Source organism: Coregonus lavaretus (assembly GCF_964263955.1).
Source record: "Coregonus lavaretus genome assembly, contig: HAP1_SCAFFOLD_268, whole genome shotgun sequence".
In the NCBI taxonomy this organism is placed as follows: domain Eukaryota; kingdom Metazoa; phylum Chordata; class Actinopteri; order Salmoniformes; family Salmonidae; genus Coregonus; species Coregonus lavaretus.
In genome coordinates, this window is record NW_028166048.1 from 475,260 (window position 1) to 494,221 (window position 18,962).

Genomic DNA, 18,962 nt, shown 5'->3' on the forward strand with positions numbered 1-18,962 from the left:
ACACCGACGTCATGATTTTATCTCGTATTTTTCAGAGTTCCGAGTTTTTTTGAATGCGGCATTAAACTCCCACTTCTGAGATTCTCAACAGCTGTAGCACAGTCAGAACAATGAGCCATCTATTTCACCAGATGTATAAATGTGAAGCATCCGGTTGGCGTTTCCACTTCGTTAAGAAACAGAAGGAAAAAAAAACACAGCTCAATCAAAACCAGAGAGCTTTCGACACACCCACTCCTTTCCACATGCCTACTACTTTCCTTTCGACACACCCACTCCTTTCGACACGCCTACTACTTTCCTTTCGACACACCCACTCCTTTCGACACGCCTACTACTTTCCTTTCGACACACCCACTCCTTTCCACATGCCTACTACTTTCCTTTCGACACACCCACTCCTTTCGACACGCCTACTACTTTCCTCTCGACACACCCACTCCTTTCGACACGTCTACTTCTTTCCTTTCGACACACCCACTCCTTTCGACACGCCTACTTCTTTCCTTTGGACACACCCACTCCTTTCCACACGCCTACTACTTTCCTTTCGACATATTGAGCGGCAGCTAACTGGAATTTAGACCTATTTTTTTTGGTGCTTTCAAGACAGGACTTCCGTCACAGCTTTGCGTTTGAAGTCTGTCTGTCATTGACGTCAGTGCAGGGACGGCGGATGAAAGTTTGTTTCGGGGAATCTTTCATTGAGTTTATCTTTAGCTAGCTACGTTAGCTAGCCAGTCGCCAGGAGAGGGATTTTTGAAATCGTTGAAAAACAAACAAACTTTACTCCGCACGGCCGTGCTGTGAATGGGTGAGAGATGGTAGGAGATCGTGATGGAGAGGAAAGTGAAGCAAGTATGGAACATGGTGGTACAAATAAAGGAGGGAGTGAGAGAGAAAACGAAAGCGGGAGAGAAAGGGAGTAGGGGAATGGAGGGGAGCGAGAGGTCTACGGAGGTAGAGAGGAGGCAGAAAAGGAGGTTTGAGGAGAGCAACCTAGCTTCCGACGCTAGCGGAAGTTCAGAGGTAGAAAGTGCAGAGGAAGGGCAAGATAAGACACGAGGGGAACATGGAGGTGAGGAGGAGCATAAAGTGATTATGAAGTTTAGGGAGGAAGGGAGAGTTGGGGCGATGAGTCCCATAAGGTGGACGGCTGTGATAAACGAGTTGATTGGGGAAGTTGTCAATGCTAAAGTGTTAAGAGATGGGAGCTTGTTGTGCTGTAAGGACATGGCGCAGAGGGAAAAAGCTCTTAGTGAAGCAAACAGGGAAGTGTGAGGTGGAGTCGAGCAGCTGGACTGATCAAGCAGGGAAGTGTGAGGTGGAGTCGAGCAGCTGGACTGATCAAGCAGGGAAGCAGTGGAGTAAAAGGCCCGTGGCCCCGTGTAGCTCAATTGGTAGAGCATGGCGCTTGCAACGCCAGGGTTGTGGGTTTGATTCCCACGGGGGGCCAGTATGAAAAAAACAAAAACATGTATGCACTCACTAACTGTAAGTCGCTCTGGATAAGAGCGTCTACTAAATGACTAAAATGTTAAAATGTAAGGGGTGGTAACAGGAGTGCCTGTGAGTGTTAGCACTAAAGAGGTAAGGGACAATTTGAGAGGAGGCGTTCTAGTGAATGTACACAGATTGCAAGCAACAAGGGCTGGAGATAGGGTAGATGGCACGTCTATTCTGTTACATTTTAAGGACCGGGTATTGCCAAATAAGGTAACAATAGGATATATGAGTTATTATGCACAGAGGGTAGTGCGTACGGCCCAGTACATCACTGGGGCCAAGCTTCCTGCCATCCAGGACCTCTATACCAGGCGGTGTCAGAGGAAGGCCCTCAAAATAGTCAAAGACTCCAGCCACCCAAGTCATAGACTGTTCTCTCTGCTACCGCACGGCAAGCGGTACCGGAGTGCCAAGTCTAGGTCCTAAAGACTTCTCAACAGCTTCTACCCCCAAGCCATAAGACTCCTGAACAGCTAATCATGGCTACCCGGACTATTTGCACTGCCCCCCCACCATCTTTTTACGCTGCTGCTACTCTGTTAATTATTTATGCATAGTCACTTTAACTCTACCCACATGTACATATTACTTCAACTACCTCAACTAGCCGGTGCCCCCGCACATTGACTCTGCACCGGTACCCCCCTGTATATAGCCTCCCTACTGTTATTTTATTTTACTTCTGCTCTTTTTTTCTCAACACTTTTTTGTTTTATTTTATTTTTTATTAAAAAATAAATGCACTGTTGGTTAAGGGCTGTAAGTAAGCATTTCACTGTAATGTCTGTACCTGTTGTATTCGGCGCATGTGGCCAATAACGTTTGATTTGATTTATGTGAGGGCTTATGTACCGAAGCCTTTAAGATGTTATAAATGCCAGAGGTTTGGGCATGTGGCAACAGTCTGTAAAGAGGAAAAAGAGGTGTGGAGGAGAGCATGAGTATGGGAAGTGAGGAGATGGTGTACACCCAAAGTGCTGCAACTGTGGGGGGTGCTCATAGTGTGGCATATAGTGGGTGTGAGGCTATGAAGAAGGCAGTGGAGGTGCAATAAATGAGAGCGGAGAGAAGGGTGTCATATGCTGATGCAGTGAGGGTGGTCCAGGTCCAGGGAGATATAGGTTCAAGGGAGAGAAGGGTAGGAGCATCTAGACCGGGGATTACGGGGCAGGTGGGCAGCGATATGGTATACATAGAAAAGAGAAAGCTGGTGACGTTTGATAGAAAATAAAGATCTGGTGTGCCTGAATGATGGCCGAGGGACCAGGATTGATGTAGCCACAGGGAAAGAGTCTGCCTCGGTCCTCACTCTGGTATCTAGTGCGATGGCAGGAATCTGTGAGTGGGAGGTATGGGAGGAGTCGACAGTAGGGAGTGATCATTACCCCATAGTATGCACAGTAGGCCAGAGGGAGGAGGAGGTGTCAGTGGAGGGAGTAGGCAGGTGAGTGTTTGGAAGGGCAAAGTGGGATCAGTTTCAGGAGCTGAGTGAGCAGGTGATGGCTCGGGTGGATATGAGAGAGGATGTGGATAGTATGAATAACTGGGTGAGAACAGCGTTAGTGGGGGGCAGCTACTGAGGCTATAGTTCAGGGAGGAGGAGGAGGAGGAAAGCAGTCCCATGGTGGATGGAGGAGTGTGGGGCAGCGGTGAGGAGTAGGAACAGGGCATTTAGAGGACTGAAAAGGATGCATAACTTCCAACATCTGATTCAGTATAAGCAGGCCCAGGCCCTGGTGAGGAGAACTATCCGTCAGGCAAAGAGGTCATGTTGGCATCGGTTCTGTGACACCATTGGAACGGCGACACCTGTGGGAGAAGTGTGGGGGATGATTAAGAGGATGAGTGGGATCAGAAGGGAGTGGGATTATCCAGTGTTGACGAGTGGGGAGGATGTGGCAGTAACAGATGAGGAGAAGGCAGAGATGATGGCCAAAGCGTTTGTCCAAGTGCATAGCTCCGCAAATCTGTCAGAGGAGGGGCAGAGGGGGAGGGAGAACACGAGAGAGGAGCATCCTGGAGTGCTGGAAAGGAGGGAGGATGTAAAGGATGCGTTGAGTGCACCATTTACCAGGGCAGAGGTGAAAAGAGCAATAGGTAAGGCTGGGTTAACTTCACCTGGGAAAGATGAGGTGTGCTATGTTATGTTGGCCCATCTTAGTGATGAGGCACTGGATAAGGTATTACATTTACATTTTAGACATTTAGCAGACGCTCTTATCCAGAGCGACTTACAGTTAGTGAGTGCATACATAATTGTTTTATTTTTTCATACTGGCCCCCCGTGGGAATCGAACCCACAACCCTGGCGTTGCAAACGCCATGCTCTACCAACTGAGCTACATCCCCCCTGTATTGGTGTTGTACAACAGAGTGTGGGAGGAGGGGAAACTACCAGGCAGTTGGAAGGAGGCAGGAAGGAGCCAACGAAGCCAACAAGGTATCGGCCAATAGCTTTAACATCACATGTATGTAAGATTATGGAACGTATGATTACGGAGAGGCTAACTTACTTCCTGGAGAGCAGAGGGCTAGTATCGCCACATCAGAGTGGGTTCAGGAAGGGTAGGGGAACTATGGATCCAGTGCTCTGCTTAGAAGCAGAGGTCAGGAAGACTCAGATGAACAAGGAGACTGTTGTAGCTGTCTTTTTTGATGTGGAGAAGGCGTATGATATGACGTGGAAGGAGGGGTTGTTAATCAAGCTTGATATTATGGGGGTAGGAGGAAGAATGTACAACTGGATGAAGGACTTCCTGTTAGGAAGGTCTATCCAGGTGAGGGTGGGGAAGTCTTTATCAGGCAGCTACCTGGTGGATAACGGTACACCACAGGGGAGCATGATTAGTCCTCTGTTGTTCTCAATCATGATCAATTATGTTTACTCTCAGGTACAGCCGGATATAGGGAGGTCATTATTTGCAGACGATGGGGCCTTATGGAAGAGGGGAAGAAATGTGCCATACATAGTCAGGAAGGTGCAGGAAGCAATTGATGAGGTAGAGCGGTGGGCATTAATGTGGGGATTCAGGTTCTCTGTAGAGAAAACTCAAACAGTGTTCTTTACCAGGAGGAAGGTGGGAGATGAGGTATGCTTGAGGTTATATGGGAGAAACTTGGAGAGGGTGGGGACCTTCAGGTTCCTTGGGGTATACTTTGATACTAGACTGACCTGGGCAGAACACATTGAGAGAGTGGTGGGAAAGTGTAAGAAGGTGCTAAATGTGATGCGCTGTCTGACAGGGAAGGAGTGGGGGGCGTTCCTCATTGAAGACCATGTATGTTGCATTGATCCGATCTGTAATAGACTATGGAAGTATAGCATATGGTCCGGCAGCCCGGACCTCACTGGAAAGGCTAGATGTCATACAGGGGCTCGGACCTCCCCAGTGGCTGCATTACAGGTGGAGATGGGGCATATGCCGTTGCAGATTAGGAGACAGCAGCTAGCAATGAGTTACTGGGTCTAACTACAAGGACATGGGGTGTCTCATCCTGCAAAAAGGGGTTTTACAGGCATGCTGGGAACATGAGCAAAGACTGAACACGAGCTTTGGGGTGGGTGGGTAATACCCAGGCGAAGGAGATGGGACTGTATGGAAGGGAGTTTAGTCCAACGGTAGTTATTCCTGTAAATCCACCATGGCTACTCCCGCCTCCAGTAGTTGATCTAGAAGTGTTGGAGAGACTACAGAAAGATAGGGAGGGGGTTGATCCAGCTAATTTCTTTAAAGAGACTTCTGGAAACTGTGTATCAGGATTTTGTGGCCATTTACACAGATGGTTCAAAAGATCCAAGGACAGGACGAACTGGGTCAGCATTTGTAGTGTGGGGTGGAAGTCAGGAAACGTATTACAGGTCATCTGGCTGTATATACGGCAGAGCTGATGGCCATACTGTTGGCCTTGCAGTGGGTGGAGCTGATGGCCATACTGTTGGCCTTGCAGTGGGTGGAGCTGATGGCCATACTGTTGGCCTTGCAGTGGGCGGAGCTGATGGCCATACTGTTGGCCTTGCAGTGGGTGGAGCTGATGGCCATACTGTTGGCCTTGCAGTGGGCGGAGCTGATGGCCATACTGTTGGCCTTGCAGTGGGTGGAGCTGATGGCCATACTGTTGGCCTTGCAGTGGGTGGAGCTGATGGCCATACTGTTGGCCTTGCAGTGGGTGGAGGAAGTCAAACAAGACAGAGTAGTTATTTGCTCTGACTCATGTGCAGTATTAATGAGTCTCCAGTCTTTTAGCTCACGTAGCAGACAATACTTGCTTTATGAGGTGCTACAAACCCATGGCAGGATTAAACAGATGGGTATTCAGATAAGACTGACTTGGGTCCCAGCCCATGTGGGGGTGGAGGGGAACGAGGCAGTAGATGAACAGGCTAAACAAGCACTTAGTAGTGGGGATGTTGATGTTGAAGTGTCAATGAGCAAGGCAGAGGCAAAAATACTGATATATACAGTGATGGTGCAGAGATGGCAGGAGCAGTGGAATAGAGATAATAAGGGAAGGCGTTTATTTCAAGTACAGAGGAAAGTCTCGGGGAGGGGAGGACGGCAGGAAGGGACAGAAGAGAGGAGGCTATTTTTTACAAGATTAAGGGTGGGACACAGCCAGCTGAATAAGACATTAAACATGATAGGAAAGCATCCATCAGGAAAGTGTGATTATTGTCAGGAAATAGAGACTGTGGAGCATGTATTGCTACAGTGTGGGCAGTATCAGAGGGAAAGAGAGAGGATGAGATTTAGTATGAGGGAGAAGGGGATACAGGAAATTAGTTTAAAGAGTATATTGAGCAGAACGTCATTAGATATAGTCTCAAATATTGTATATTTTTTTAAGAGAAACGGGGTTGGCAGGTAGGATTTAGTTTCTCCCTGTCTCTGGCCCACACTCCAGTACGGTAGGTGGCGGTAATGCACCATAATGTTGGATGCCAACCGCCGATAAACCCCACTGAAGAAGAAGGCGTTTCCACTCCCTACCAGATATGGTGACGAGACAAAGCCCAATGGCCGGCAGTGAGTCAAGCTGGAGCGAGATGGATTTTTGGGCGAGATTCTGCTAATCGAATGAAACATTTGATCTCCGTACAGTTTTCTGTTTCCAAAACTAGAATCTGTAACAAATAGAGTGGACTGTGTTTTGTAAACTTTACCCTTTGCCAAAGTTTTTAAAAAATTGCGTTGTTTAGGAGCGCAAGGGCGAATTGAGTTATTGCACACGCGCGGTTCAGAGTAGGCGGTTCCCTGAAGGTAAAACGTAAATAAATGCTAGAACGCGCCAATAGGATAATAATTATAATAATTGCTCCTGTAAGCAGACTTACAGGAGCAATTAGGGTTAAGTGCCTTGCTCAAGGGCACATCGACAGATTTTTCACCTAGTCGGCTCGGGGATTAGAACCAGCGACCTTTCGGTTACTGGCACTACGCTCTTAACTACTAAACTATCTCACTAGCTCGTGCTTGGCTCTGCCCACTATGACTCTTTTGCTCCCATTGGAAACGACAGGCTCTGGTCTATCTTGGTTACTTATAAAGCATCTTCGGCAGTAGAGTCATAAGAGATCATTATCTCCACATCTGCCTGTTGGTGTCGTTCTTATATTTCCGTTTACATTTTAAGTCATTTAGCAGACGCTCTTATCCAGAGCGACTTACAGTTAGTGAGTGCATACATTTTTCATACTGCCCCCCCCCCGTGGGAATCGAACCCACAACTCAATGGTTGGTATATGTCTAAAGACAACATGGTAATAAACTGTACTTGGCTGCAATAGCAAATATATTGGTAATTTCTTTGCAGTGGGTCCGTTTCTTGACTCGATCGATAATCATTGCTGCGCTCTGGTGTCCTGATGCAGACCCTGTGTACTTACATTTCACACAGAAATAATCATTCATTTATAAATCACTGGACTGGATTTTTTTTTATTCAATAACTTTTTTTTTCTCCAAGCATGTACACAGAATTAATTTTAAATGATAGTATATATATATATATATACACACACACATACACTTCAGTGTATATCATTATCTAAAAAGTTTAGGGCCAATATTGGACACTGCAGCTGTGCGCTTGAGAGAGAAGAGGAGGCTTGTTGTCTGGACTTCTGGGCTATACATCCACACAACGGCAAAAGTCACTGGTGGACAAAACTAACAGTGGAGCGGGTTGGAGCGTCACACCAGTGACTTGGAATTGTAGCAAAGCAGGTCGGGAGAGAAGAGCGGTTGTGCTGCCAGGAGACTGAAGAGTTGACGTGGAGAGCGGCAACACTGCACCCCCAACAGGTAGAGGAGAGGCGCAGCAGTGCACAACAGCAACGTCACAACGATGAGTTTTGTACATGTTGAATGTGAAGGAACCTACATGCGTGTCTAAAACACCTGACTAGCAGTAATGAACAGCACCATGCAGTGAGACTGTAGACAAAACAACCAGGTTCATCCCAAAACACCTTGTTTTCTCCTGAAGATGGAATCATAGCTACATTTTCTACAACTTACGTTTGCCATACTGTAAAAAATATGTAACTTTAAACTATATTTTACAGGATGTATGAACCAATACTATAGCATAGACATTCTGCTGCCCCCCCCCCCCCCCCCCCCAAACCAGAGACGCTATAATCTTTGCAGTAGACCAAGAAGAACAACCAACAGTAGCAGAACAGTTTCGCTGCCGTGTGTTCTTGTAAAACCAGACAGTTCTGATCATTCCAGTTCTTATATAACAATACAGTATAATTCATAGTTCTAAATCACTACCGGGAATGAAACGCATCAATAGCCAGAAATGAAACCCATGGTGTGGGACCAATATGGACAGATATTTGGGAGAGATTGAGTTTTCCAGTTTTAGCAATACAAAAAAAAATGAACACACCCAGTTCTTGACTGTGCCGGTCGAATATATCTCTTTCCACCTTAACTACCATTACACCACCATGTTGTCTACTCAGAATGCAACAAGAGGGATTATCGGAACTGGTCGCAATTCGCTCCCCATTCCTTCCGCTTGGCACTAACCCCTTTGATGTTTGCAGATCTGTAAAGTGCTGACCCTTCAGATGTACAAACATCAAAGAAATAAGGCCAAGGGGAGGGGGTAGGGAACTGCTGGGAGAGGGGGATCCCATGGACCAGTGGACCAGGGCATGTTGTTGTCTAAGTGCTGGAAGGACTGGTGGGTGTGGCCGGCCAGGAGGGAGGGGTCAGGCTGAGTGTCGTGGGCGTGGCCTCTACATCATCCCCATCTGCATCAGGGAGTTCGCGTACGCCATCGGCTTCACATTCGGATGAGGCTGTGGAGGAGAGAGAGAGAGATATTTTTATTGGCCGTGGCTACGAATACGGAGTTTTAGTCTCAAAGCTAAGGGATCCAGATCCGTTCTGCGCATGTGTTATTTTCTGCACACTGCGTAGCTACTGCTCACACTCCACCTGCCTTCATGTTTCTCTTTAAATCACACTCTTCTGAACCATGACGACATATAGCCTCTCTCTGCCTCATATTTATGAACAGCTGAAATTAAAAACCCTGTGGCCATTCCCACAAATATTTATTTAAGGCTATAACGACCCCGTCTGTTGTAACCGATATTGCAGTTGCGCAAGCAGGACAGTCCCAACACACTGCATTGTAGCAAAAGCAATCAGCGTTTTGTGTGGTGTAGCCAAATCTTAATAGTCGCTGCCATATCGTAGCCACTAGTCAGTGCTCCTGGGAAAAAAAGAGTAACTCCCCACTTGAGTTTTGCGTCGGGGCAGTTTTAACCGCTCACCCCTGGGCAGCCAAACATTCTCGGCAGCCCGAGCATGTGTATCCGGACCGGTAATCAGAGTCTGACAACGGGCAAGTTCGTTTTTTTAAAAATCGCGCTGTTATTCCTTACGTCGTTTGTTAACTACTGCTTTAGACTGTCTCCTATTGGTGATGATAATCTTCATCGTTAACTACTGCTTTAGACTGTCTCCTATTGGTGATGATAATCTTCATCGTTAACTACTGCTTTAGACTGTCTCCTATTGGTGATGATCATCTTCATAGTTAACTACTGCTTTAGACTGTCTCCTATTGGTGATGATAATCTTCATAGTTAACTACTGCTTTAGACTGTCTCCTATTGGTGATGATAATCTTCATAGTTAACTACTGCTTTAGACTGTCTCCTATTGGTGATGATAATCTTCATAGTTAACTACTGCTTTAGACTGTCTCCTATTGGTGATGATAATCTTCATAGTTATGCTGCCTTATCGTAGTGAGAGTTGCTGGAAGAAAAGAACTAGCCAATGTTTGCAATGATGAGAAAATCATGGCTATTTTGACTGCCTGTATGTGTCGTGCTTGTGTTCAATATGCTGGCCTACATATACTGTCAGAACAGACAAAGTGTGCATCAACATGTCTTTTGTGGAGGCTAAAACATGAAAAAATAACATACAAATCGCACTTGAGGGATGGAATGCATATCTGGAACATGTTGACCATATCTTTAGTGTACAACATTACATTTCCTCCTCCATGTCAATGAGGGGGAAGCGGCAGCGGAGCAGCGGGAAGCAGACTCTGCTGCTTCCCACTCGGCTGTCTACGTAGCTGCTTCCCACTCGGCTGTCTACGTAGCTGCTTCCCACTCGGCTGTCTACGTAGCTGCTTCCCACTCGGCTGTCTACGTAGCTGCTTCCCACTCGGCTTCCTACGTAGCTGCTTCCCACTCGGCTTCCTACGTAGCTGCTTCCCACTCGGCTGCTGTCTACGTAGCTGCTTCCCACTCGGCTGCTGTCTACGTAGCTGCTTCCAACTCGGCTTCCTACGTAGCTGCTTCCCACTCGGCTTCCTACGTAGCTGCTTCCCACTCAGCTTCCTACGTAGCTGCTTCCCACTCGGCAGCTGTCTACGTAGCTGCTTCCCACTCGGCTGCTGTCTACGTAGCTGCTTCCAACTCGGCTTCCTACGTAGCTGCTTCCCACTCGGCTTCCTACGTAGCTGCTTCCCACTCAGCTTCCTACGTAGCTGCTTCCCACTCGGCTGTCTACGTAGCTACTTCCCACTCGGCTGTCTGCGTAGCTGCTTCCCACTCGGCTTCCTACGTAGCTGCTTCCCACTCGGCTGTCTAGATAGCTGCTTCCCACTCGGCTTCCTACGTAGCTGCTTCCCACTCGGCTGTCTACGTAGCTGCTTCCCACTCGGCTGTCTACGTAGCTGCTTCCTACTCGGCTGTCTACGTAGCTGCTTCCCACTCGGCTGTCTACGTAGCTGCTTCCTACTCGGCTGTCTACGTAGCTGCTTCCCACTCGGCTGTCTACGTAGCTGCTTCCCACTCGGCTGTCTACGTAGCTGCTTCCTACTCGGCTGTCTACGTAGCTGCTTCCCACTCGGCTGTCTACGTAGCTGCTTCCTACTCGGCTGTCTACGTAGCTGCTTCCCACTCGGCTGTCTACGTAGCTGCTTCCCACTCGGCTGTCTACGTAGCTGCTTCCTACTCGGCTGTCTACGTAGCTGCTTCCCACTCGGCTGTCTACGTAGCTGCTTCCTACTCGGCTGTCTACGTAGCTGCTTCCCACTCGGCTGTCTACGTAGCTGCTTCCCACTCGGCTGTCTACGTAGCTGCTTCCCACTCGGCTTCCTACGTAGCTGCTTCCCACTCGGCTGTCTACGTAGCTGCTGTTCAGTGCTTCCCACTGCCCCCTCATTGACATGGAGGAGGAATGTAATGTTGTACACTAAAGATATGGTCAACATGTTCCAGATATGCATTCCATCACTCAAGTTCAGTCCGAATTTGATCATGACAAGAAAAATATATTTGATTTAAAGGCCTGAAAGGTACTGTAACTAAAGAGATGTACTGTTATTGTTAAGGTTAATATGTCATAGTTAAAATCAGATGTACTGACCACAGCAGTGAACTGGTGAAACTCTGGTTTGAGGTCTGATCCCCTGAGGTGGATGTACGCTCCTTTATTAGCCATCTGATCACTGGGGGGGAGAGGGGAGAGAGGAGAGGGAGGGGGGAGAGAGAGAGGGGGGAGGGAGGGAGAGGGAGGGGGGAGAGAGGGGAAGGAGGGAGAGAGAGGGGGGAAGGAGGGAGAGAGAGGGGGGAAGGAGGGAGAGAGAGGGGGGAAGGAGGGAGGGAGAGAGGGGAGGGAGGGAGAGAGAGGGGGGAAGGAGGGAGGGAGAGAGGGGAGGGAGGGAGAGAGAGGGGGGAAGAAGGGAGGGAGAGAGAGGGGGGAGAGGGGGGGGGGGGGGAGAGAGAGAGAGAAGACATTTACTGTGATCTTAAACTCTACGCCTTTAGAGGGGGTGACATTTGACATGTGAGAGTCTTACAATAGATATTGTTTTAGATCTGACAATGCAGAAGCAAATCACTAAAGTGGGATTGAATAGTGAGTCTGTTGCCCTAGTTACCAGTAGTTGGGCGCTGAGAAGACTGTGATGCACTTCCCTGAGTGTGTGACCTCATAACCCTCGGCCTTGACCTCGTGGCTGCGGACGATGTAATCCAGGTTGTTCTGTTCCAGGAACCGCTCTGTGACGTCAGGTCCAAATTGACAGCTCACACCTCGCTTAGAGACAGACCGCCCATTCTGAGGGTCGGGAGAGGGAGGGGGTAGAGAAAATCATTAAATAGACAGATGACATCATGCAGCACAGCTATTTAAACCAGATTATATAATAATTATATATTGTTGATGACAGAGTATATTTCTAGGGCAGTGCCGGGCACCAAACCTGTGGCTGTGGGTCAGACCAGAGAAGATCACACATGGGACCTGAAGAAAACAAACAGTTGATTAAACAACATTTTAAATCCTAGGTCCTAAATGAGACAAAGATATCGATTAATTGATCGCTCTTACCAGAGTCTGGGGGCTGTCTGTTCCTGTCGATCTTCCTCAGATCATCCAGCATCACTCCGTCCTCACTGAACAGCCCTCCGTGCATCACCTGACACAGACACAACACAACTATAGACAATATTCTCAAAATGTCCAGTTCTACCATTGGAAGCCTACAGGTGTCAGCATGCTTCAGTTGGGCTGGGGCCTAGCAGAACTCGGCTAGCTGAACTGAACGAGAGTGCTTGAATACTCTCTTAAAAGACCCTTGCTTGAAAAACGAGAAAAAAGCAGCAATAGTACAGTTTGTCCATTTTGAGACGCCGTAGCCAGTATACACTTCCTCAAAATAGTCAGAATTAATCTAACTCAAGAAATCGGTCATTAATTTTGATGTTTTTGCAGAAGAGATCTTAGTCACGCAATTTGACATCTAACTAAGAATTTTGGTGCAGTGTTTATCAATGAAAAGATGTGCAGGAAAATGAGTCGTCTCTCACTGAATGACAGACTTTATTGAAGAATCCCTACTGTTGACCAATCACAGACGAAGAGGCGTAGACTTTTCTTGCCTCCAGAAAAATGTGTGCCCGAACAGCCCCCCCCAAAAAAAACTCACGAAGTCCAAAATGTCGTCATAATATATGCACAAACTCTACCAAACTGTTTCGGCTGGGAAGCATGCGGACGCCTTAACAGAAACCCTACCATGACTTTGCTGTTGATACACTGTGTGAGGGCTATCGGGGGTTAGAGGTCAAAGGTTAGGGATACCTAACAGGACTTTGCCGTTGATGCACTGTGCCAGAGGTTAGGGGTCAGGGTAAAGCGTATGCTGCGTTCACAACAGCTTGTAATTTTGTAAATACCAGCATACAACTGGAAAAAAATGCACTTGGACACCCCTCCAACTGGTTATTACAAGTGGGAAACTTGTCTATCGTCCAGAGTTTCCCACTTGTGTCTCTGACGTCAGTTGTCAACAAACAAGACAGCAAGCATGGCGACATCTTCAGCAGTTGTTGATTATGGTAAGAACTAAACACAAATTGATAAAAATGTATTCTGTTATTTTTCCTTTTGATTTAGAAAGCAGATCTGGATATACTTTTTATGGGCAAAAAGAGCAAAACAATCACCAGCCATCTGGCAAGCGGTACCGGAGCACCGGCTCTCGGACCAACAGGCTCCGATACAACTTCTAACGGTACCGGAACACCGGCTCTCGGACCAACAGGCTCCGATACAGCTTCCAAAGGTACCGGAGCACCGGCTCTCGGACCAACAGGCTCCGATACAGCTTCTAACGGTACCGGAGCACCGGCTCTCGGACCAACAGGCTCCGATACAGCTTCCAACGGTACAGGAGCACCAGCTCTCGGACCAACAGGCTCCGATACAGCTTCCAACAGTACAGGAGCACCGGCTCTCGGACCAACAGGCTCCGATACAGCTTCCAACAGTACAGGAGCACCGGCTCTCGGACCAACAGGCTCCGATACAGCTTCCAACAGTACAGGAGCACCGGCTCTCGGACCAACAGGCTCCGATACAGCTTCCAACGGTACTGGAGCACCGGCTCTCGGACCAACAGGCTCCGATACAGCTTCCAACGGTACCGGAGCACCGGCTCTCGGACCAACAGACTCCGATACAGCTTCCAACGGTACCGGAGCACCGGCTCTCGGACCAACAGGCTCCGATACAGCTTCCAACGGTACCGGAGCACCGGCTCTCGGACCAACAGGCTCCGATACAGCTTCCAACCCCAAGCCATAAGACTGCTAAATAGTCAATTAATGGTACCCAAACTATCTGCACTATCTTGCACTGACCCTGCGCACATTAACACACACACACATACACACCCACTACGTTGACACTCCCACACATGCATACCAACACAACACACACATCACACACTTTCACATTCATCACATGCTGCTGCTACTCTGTTCTTTATTTTACTCTTATTATTATCTATCCTGATGCCTAGTCACTTTACCCTGCCTTCATGTACATATCTACCTCAAATACCTTATTATTATCTATCCTGATGCCTAGTCACTTTACCCTGCCTTCATGTACATATCTACCTCAAATACCTTATTATTATCTATCCTGATGCCTAGTCACTTTACCCTGCCTTCATGTACATATCTACCTCAAATACCTTATTATCTATCCTGATGCCTAGTCACTTTACCCTGCCTTCATGTACATATCTACCTCAAATACCTTATTATTATCTATCCTGATGCCTAGTCACTTTACCCTGCCTTCATGTACATATCTACCTCAAATACCTTATTATTATCTATCCTGATGCCTAGTCACTTTACCCTGCCTTCATGTACATATCTACCTCAAATACCTTATTATTATCTATCCTGATGCCTAGTCACTTTACCCTGCCTTCATGTACATATCTACCTCAAATACCTTATTATTATCTATCCTGATGCCTAGTCACTTTACCCTGCCTTCATGTACATATCTACCTCAAATATCTTATTATTATCTATGCTGATGCCTAGTCACTTTACCCTGCCTTCATGTACATATCTACCTCATATACCTTATTATTATCTATCCTGATGCCTAGTCACTTTACCCTGCCTTCATGTACATATCTACCTCAAATACCTTATTATTATCTATCCTGATGCCTAGTCACTTTACCCTGCCTTCATGTACATATCTACCTCAAATACCTTATTATTATCTATCCTGATGCCTAGTCACTTTACCCTGCCTTCATGTACATATCTACCTCAAATACCTTGTACCTCTGCATATTGATCTGGTACTGGTACTCCCTGTATATAGCTCCACATTGATCTGGTACTGGTACTCCCTGTATATAGCTCCACATTGATCTGGTACTGGTACTCCCTGTATATACAGTGGGGGAAAAAAGTATTTAGTCAGCCACCAATTGTGCAAGTTCTCCCACTTAAAAAGATGAGAGAGGCCTGTAATTTTCATCATAGGTACACGTCAACTATGACAGACAAATTGAGAATTTTTTTTCTCCAGAAAATCACATTGTAGGATTTTTAATGAATTTATTTGCAAATTATGGTGGAAAATAAGTATTTGGTCACCTACAAACAAGCAAGATTTCTGGCTCTCACAGACCTGTAACTTCTTCTTTAAGAGGCTCCTCTGTCCTCCACTCGTTAACTGTATTAATGGCACCTGTTTGAACTTGTTATCAGTATAAAAGACACCTGTCCACAACCTCAAACAGTCACAGTCCAAACTCCACTATGGCCAAGACCAAAGAGCTGTCAAAGGACACCAGAAACAAAATTGTAGACCTGCACCAGGCTGGGAAGACTGAATCTGCAATAGGTAAGCAGCTTGGTTTGAAGAAATCAACTGTGGGAGCAATTATTAGGAAATGGAAGACATACAAGACCACTGATAATCTCCCTCGATCTGGGGCTCCACGCAAGATCTCACCCCATGGGGTCAAAATGATCACAAGAACGGTGAGCAAAAATCCCAGAACCACACGGGGGGACCTAGTGAATGACCTGCAGAGAGCTGGGACCAAAGTAACAAAGCCTACCATCAGTAACACACTATGCCGCAAGGGACTCAAATCCTGCAGTGCCAGACGTGTCCCCCTGCTTAAGCCAGTACATGTCCAGGCCCGTCTGAAGTTCGCTAGAGTGCATTTGGATGATCCAGAAGAGGATTGGGAGAATGTCATATGGTCAGATGAAACCAAAATATAACTTTTTGGTAAAACCTCAACTCGTCGTGTTTGGAGGACAAAGAATGCTGAGTTGCATCCAAAGAACACCATACCTACTGTGAAGCATGGGGGTGGAAACATCATGCTTTGGGGCTGTTTTTCTGCAAAGGGACCAGGACGACTGATCCGTGTAAAGGAAAGAATGAATGGGGCCATGTATCGTGAGATTTTGAGTGAAAACCTCCTTCCATCAGCAAGGGCATTGAAGATGAAACGTGGCTGGGTCTTTCAGCATGACAATGATCCCAAACACACCGCCCGGGCAACGAAGGAGTGGCTTCGTAAGAAGCATTTCAAGGTCCTGGAGTGGCCTAGCCAGTCTCCAGATCTCAACCCCATAGAAAATCTTTGCAGGGAGTTGAAAGTCTGTTGCCCAGCGACAGCCCCAAAACATCTCTCATCTTTTTAAGTGGGAGAACTTGCACAATTGGTGGCTGACTAAATACTTTTTTCCCCCACTGTAACTCCAATCCTGTGTATTGTATTTTATTCCTTGTGTTACTATTTCATTTTTAAACTGCATCGTTGGGAAGGGCTCGTAAGCAAGCATTTCACGGTAAAGTCTACACCAGTTGTATTCGGCTCATGTGACAAATAACATTTGATTTGATGACCTCCATGTTTGATGGTACTCTACATCACCAAATGTATGTGGACACCTGCTCGTCGAACATCTCATTCCAAAATCATGGGCATTAATATGGAGTTGGTCCCCCACATTTGCTGCTATAACAGCCTCCACTCTTCTGGGAAGGCTTTCCACTAGATGTTGGAACATTACTGCGGGGACTTGCTTCCATTCAGCCACAAGAGCATTAGTTAGGTTGGGCAATGATGTTGGGCGATTAGGCCTGGCTCGCAGTCAGCGTTCCAATTCATCCTAAAGGTGTTCGATGCGGTTGAGGTCAGGGCTCTGTGCAGGCCAGTCAAGTTCTTTCACACTGATCTCGACCAACCATGTATGGACCTCGCTTTGTGCACGGGGGCATTGTCATGCTGAAACAGAAAAGGGCCTTCCCTAAACTGTTGCCACAAAGTTGGAAGCACAGAATCATCTAGAATGTCATTGTATGCTGTAGCGTTAAGATTTCCCTTCACTGGAACTAAGGGGCCTAGCCCGAACCATGAAAAACAACCCCAGACCATTATTCCTCCTCCAAACTTTACAGTTGGCACTATGCATTCGGGCAGGTAGCGTTCTCCTGGCATTCGCCAAACCCAGATTTGTCCATCGGACTCCCAGATGGTGAAGCGTGATTCATCCCGCCGGAGAACGCGTTTCCACTGCTCCAGAGTCCAATAGCGGCGAGCTTTACACCACTCCAGCCGACGCTTGGCATTGCGCATGGTGATCTTGGGCTTGTGTGTGGCCATGGAAACCCATTTCATGAAGCTCCTGACGAACAGTTCTTGTGCTGACGTTGCTTCCAGAGGTAGTTTGGAACTCGATAGTGAGTGTTGCAACCGAGGACAGACGATTTTTACGCATCAGCATTCCCATTCTGTGGGCTTGGGTGGCCTACCACTTCACGGCTGAGCCGTTGTTGCACCTAGACATTTCCACTTCACAATAACAGGACTTACAGTTGACCGGGGCAGCTCTAGCAGGGCAGAAATGTGACGAACTGACTTGTCGGAAAGGTGGCATCCTATGATGGTGCCACATTGAAAGTCACTGAGATCTTTAGTAAGGCCATTCTACTGCCAATGTTTGTCTATGGAGATTGCATGGCTGTGTGCTCGATTTTATATACCTGTCAGCAACGGGTGTGGCTGAAATTGCAGAATCCACTAATTTGAATAGTGTATTCCCCAAATTCCAAGTTCAAAACGTGAATGTACTGATCTCGTATTTACGACTATTTACGACGTATTTACCACATAGTTATGAATGCAGAATTACCTACCAGGACCTTGCCGTCGATGCACTGTGCTAGAGGTTAGGGGTCAGAGGTTAAAGGTCAGGGTTACCTACCAGAACTTTTCCGTTGATGCACTGTGCCAGAGGCAGCCACTGGAAGACCTCACTGAAGAGCGTAAACATTGGAGTGGTGTACTTGGCCTTCACCTCCCCCTCAAAACCATACATCTGGTTCATGTTGTCAGTCTCGTGGTTTCCTAGTTACACAGGAACATATGGACATTAGTTACCAACACAATTGACCGACCCTTCGCTAAGCCCCGCCCCAGAATTTTGGCCAACCAATCGCAACGCTTCGATGGATAGCAACTGTAGTTGAGTCCGACACCTCAGACAAGGTCACGTTTCAAACCCTTGGAAGCCAAGGATGGCTATGGCAAAAACAGAGATTTCATAAAAAAAATATATTGTTTAAAAGGGCTAAATAATTTAACAGTGCACCAGGGGTACTTGCAACTATGATACATGAAATACAGAGCCTGTTGTGTTTTTAGAATAATAACTTATACTGTTGTTGCATTGTTAGCTAGCTAGCTAGCTGGCTGGTTAGCTAGGTCTCATTGAAAATATTACTAACGCTAGCTGGTTAGCTAGCTCTCATTGAAAACATTGCTAACGCTAGCTGATTAGCTAGCGCTCATCGAAAACACTGCTAACGCTAGCTGGTTAGTGCTCATAAACTCAGCAAAAAAAAGAAACGTCCCTTTTTCAGGACCCTGTCTTTCAAAGATAATTCGTAAAAATCAAAATAACTTAAAAGATCTTCATTGTAAAGGGTTTAAACACTGTTTCCCATGCTTGTTCAATGAACCATAAACAATTAATGCACCTGTGGAACGGTCGTTAAGACACTAACAGCTTACAGACGGTAGGCAATTAAGGTCACAGTTATGAAAACTTGGGACACTAA

At 46.9% G+C, this 18,962-nt stretch overlaps 1 protein-coding gene across 1 annotated transcript in view; it reads right to left on the reverse strand.

The window, feature by feature from the left end:
- Positions 1–7,410: 7,410 nt before the first annotated feature.
- The window catches only part of LOC311115173 (serine/threonine-protein phosphatase 5-like), a gene marked incomplete at its 5' end in the record, with an annotated part of 32,455 nt that continues 20,903 nt past the window's right edge, over positions 7,411–18,962 (reverse strand). The window contains 6 exons of the mRNA XM_084190375.1: positions 7,411–8,821; positions 11,421–11,502; positions 11,935–12,113; positions 12,259–12,299; positions 12,387–12,474; positions 18,107–18,249. Of these exons, the coding sequence (XP_084046501.1) occupies positions 8,759–8,821; positions 11,421–11,502; positions 11,935–12,113; positions 12,259–12,299; positions 12,387–12,474; positions 18,107–18,249 (596 nt within the window). The 3' untranslated portion in view covers positions 7,411–8,758. The remainder of the gene's footprint in view (positions 8,822–11,420; positions 11,503–11,934; positions 12,114–12,258; positions 12,300–12,386; positions 12,475–18,106; positions 18,250–18,962) is intronic.